Source organism: Anopheles darlingi, chromosome 2 (genome assembly GCF_943734745.1).
Source record: "Anopheles darlingi chromosome 2, idAnoDarlMG_H_01, whole genome shotgun sequence".
NCBI lineage: Eukaryota > Metazoa > Arthropoda > Insecta > Diptera > Culicidae > Anopheles > Anopheles darlingi.
Window position 1 is genome coordinate 72,986,057 of NC_064874.1, and position 2,500 is coordinate 72,988,556.

The 2,500-nt window shown below is 43.7% G+C and overlaps 1 protein-coding gene across 1 annotated transcript in view; it reads right to left on the minus strand.

Annotated features, from left to right (window-relative positions):
• LOC125950531 (probable serine/threonine-protein kinase yakA) overlaps positions 1-2,500 on the minus strand; it is a 3,924-nt gene that overhangs the window by 820 nt on the left and 604 nt on the right. Inside the window, exons 2-3 of the mRNA XM_049678618.1 lie at positions 783-863; positions 1-295 (exon numbers count right to left, since the gene is read on the minus strand). The exon at positions 1-295 is cut by the window's left edge and continues 820 nt beyond it. Of these exons, the coding sequence (XP_049534575.1) occupies positions 1-295; positions 783-863 (376 nt within the window). The remainder of the gene's footprint in view (positions 296-782; positions 864-2,500) is intronic.

The following is a 2,500-nucleotide window of genomic DNA, read 5'->3' on the forward strand; positions in this document are numbered from 1 at the left end:
CCAGACATCGCCCCGCCTTGGGTGGTGTTGTTGTTTTGGGGTTGCTGTTGCTGCTGGTGCCGCGAGCTGACCGATGCCATGTTGCCCTGGTAAAACTGTGGATTGACCGGGGCTTGCAGTGACGTGTATACGAGGGGTGGTGTCGGCGTTATGCTACCGGGATCATGCGGAGATATGGAACCACCCTGCATTACCGGTGATGGCGTCAGGTGCGATGGTGAACGATCGGGCGCTGGTGATGTATGTGTCAGCTGATGCATCCCTTGTAACGTATTGTACATCGGTTGTGGAGAATCTGCAAGGTGGTAAGATGTGATACAGAATGTTAGTGACGTTCCGATATAGTAACGCCTATTAACTCGCATAACAAATCTATGCACGTTTTTATGTAAACGGATTTGATTACAGCAACTACTAGGTGGAAGGATTTGTGGCCTATTGGACTGCTGAAGTACGATGCTGAACAGAAATGGGATTGCTTGTTTCATGCAGAAGAGAACATATAGAAGCACCTCGGATCGTAGCAAACATGTTGGGCAGATTTCAAATAAAGTTGGATTTTATCGTAGTAGACTAAGGAAAACAAATTAGTGCACTACAGCATCGAGCCTAAAGATCCTTCGAAATAGATAAAGATCCTTCAAATGTCTACACTCCAAGTAAATATTTTTCATCTTGTTCGAATGATTCGATTACGATGTACGATCATTACGTGTATTCCAATTTAGTACGATGGACAGTTATGCGAGTATGTATGGCCGCATTATCACAGGATAGCATACCTCCTGGCTCAGGTTTGATTTCCTGTTTTGGCATCTGTGTTTGAAACAATGTGTTCGGGTTGTTGCCGTAGAACATTCCATCTGCAAAGTAAAGGAGTAGAGCTTTAGTGACCATTTACATACTGTAACAGACAAAACCACGAACAACAATTAAGTACATTAATAGACTTAAATTAAAACCATGCAAATTACGCTCATGAAATGGTTAGTAAGCAAAACATACACCGAGTAGCATCATGCGGAGGATGAGCTGTGAGCAACGAGAGCATATTTTACAAAAGACGAGTTAAAGTAACGAAGCGAAACGGATAATAATGCTAAATGATATGAAATCAAACGAGAAATCAAACTAGTTAAACCGAAAAACAAACTAGATAACTCAAAACACTCCTGGCGCTAGTTCATGCTGCTAAGGAAACGAACGAAAACATAACACCAAACACAATCGGAACTCTACTACGAACCCGTAAAACACTTACACTACCATCTTCTGCTGGCGTCTACGTCTCTTAGTGGTCTCTAACTTCTTCCTGGCTGTGTGCTGAACTATTGAATGCTGTCTAAAGGTTCTTTTGGGTAAGGGGGAGCGATATACGTTTTCAATACCAAACGAACCACGCATATAGACAAACAAACGTTCACTGCCTTTATTCATCTTTTTGAAAGACTAACAGATTGACTTCGCAAACAGTCTCCTCTCGTGGACGCGCCACTCGATTACACCGGTAATATAGGGTAACAAAACACTCAACCTCATCTAATCGCTCTGCGATTCCTGTAGTACACCCTCTCTGCTCTGTCGAAACATGTTTCGCTGTTTCCGGTCATCATCTTATCATCTACTGTACTCGAGCTGCTCGAGCTGCCGTTTTCCTTCTCGCAGTGTTTTTCGCGTGAAAAATTCTTGATTGCCGCCATGTGCCGACATCTCATCGGCCAACTTAGATGATGCGGAGGTTTTCTTTTTGGCGTTTAATTTTCTTGAGTTAACACTAATCTACTATTGCCTGATTGAGTTACGGCGACGACGCCACGACAAGTCGATAGCCCAGGTAATTTTCTGCGTTTCCGCTCCTCCGCCTATTACTAATTCAATCTAACACGTTTCAACAAAACATCCGTTGTTATCCTGCCTTCTTGCTTTGAGTCCTTTTCTGGAAGGAAAATCCTTATCGTGGACTCGAACCGCAACTAGCCGGGTGAGGTGCTTACAAACTTCACAAATAGATGGAGCCCAAAATACGCAAATCCAAATTCAAACCTGCTCCTGGCCTTAACGGGCACCACATGTTGTTACATGTTAATGCGTGTAAAAGTTTTGTTCGTTCCGTTCGATTCGCCCCTCGTCTGACGCTAAAACTCCCAAAACTGCACCACTAAGTACACCACAATTAATTCCAATACGAGAATAACCACAATAACCTTCACTACCACCACCAACAACCATCACCAGCTTTGGTATAATAACTAATGACCAAGAGAGCGTACACCAACTTGGGGGGGGGGGGGGGGGGTGTGATGTGTTAACAATTTTGAACCAACAAGAGCCGTACCCTGCCTCAACACGCCTGAGCATAATTCGGACAGGGCAGATGGTTCAGTTTCCAGATTTCCAAAGCCAAATTCCAAATGACAAACGGTGTTCCAATGTTTCCAATTTTCTAATGCTTTTTGGCCAATCGCCTCTAAAAGCTGGTAGCTACACATTAAACAGGGGA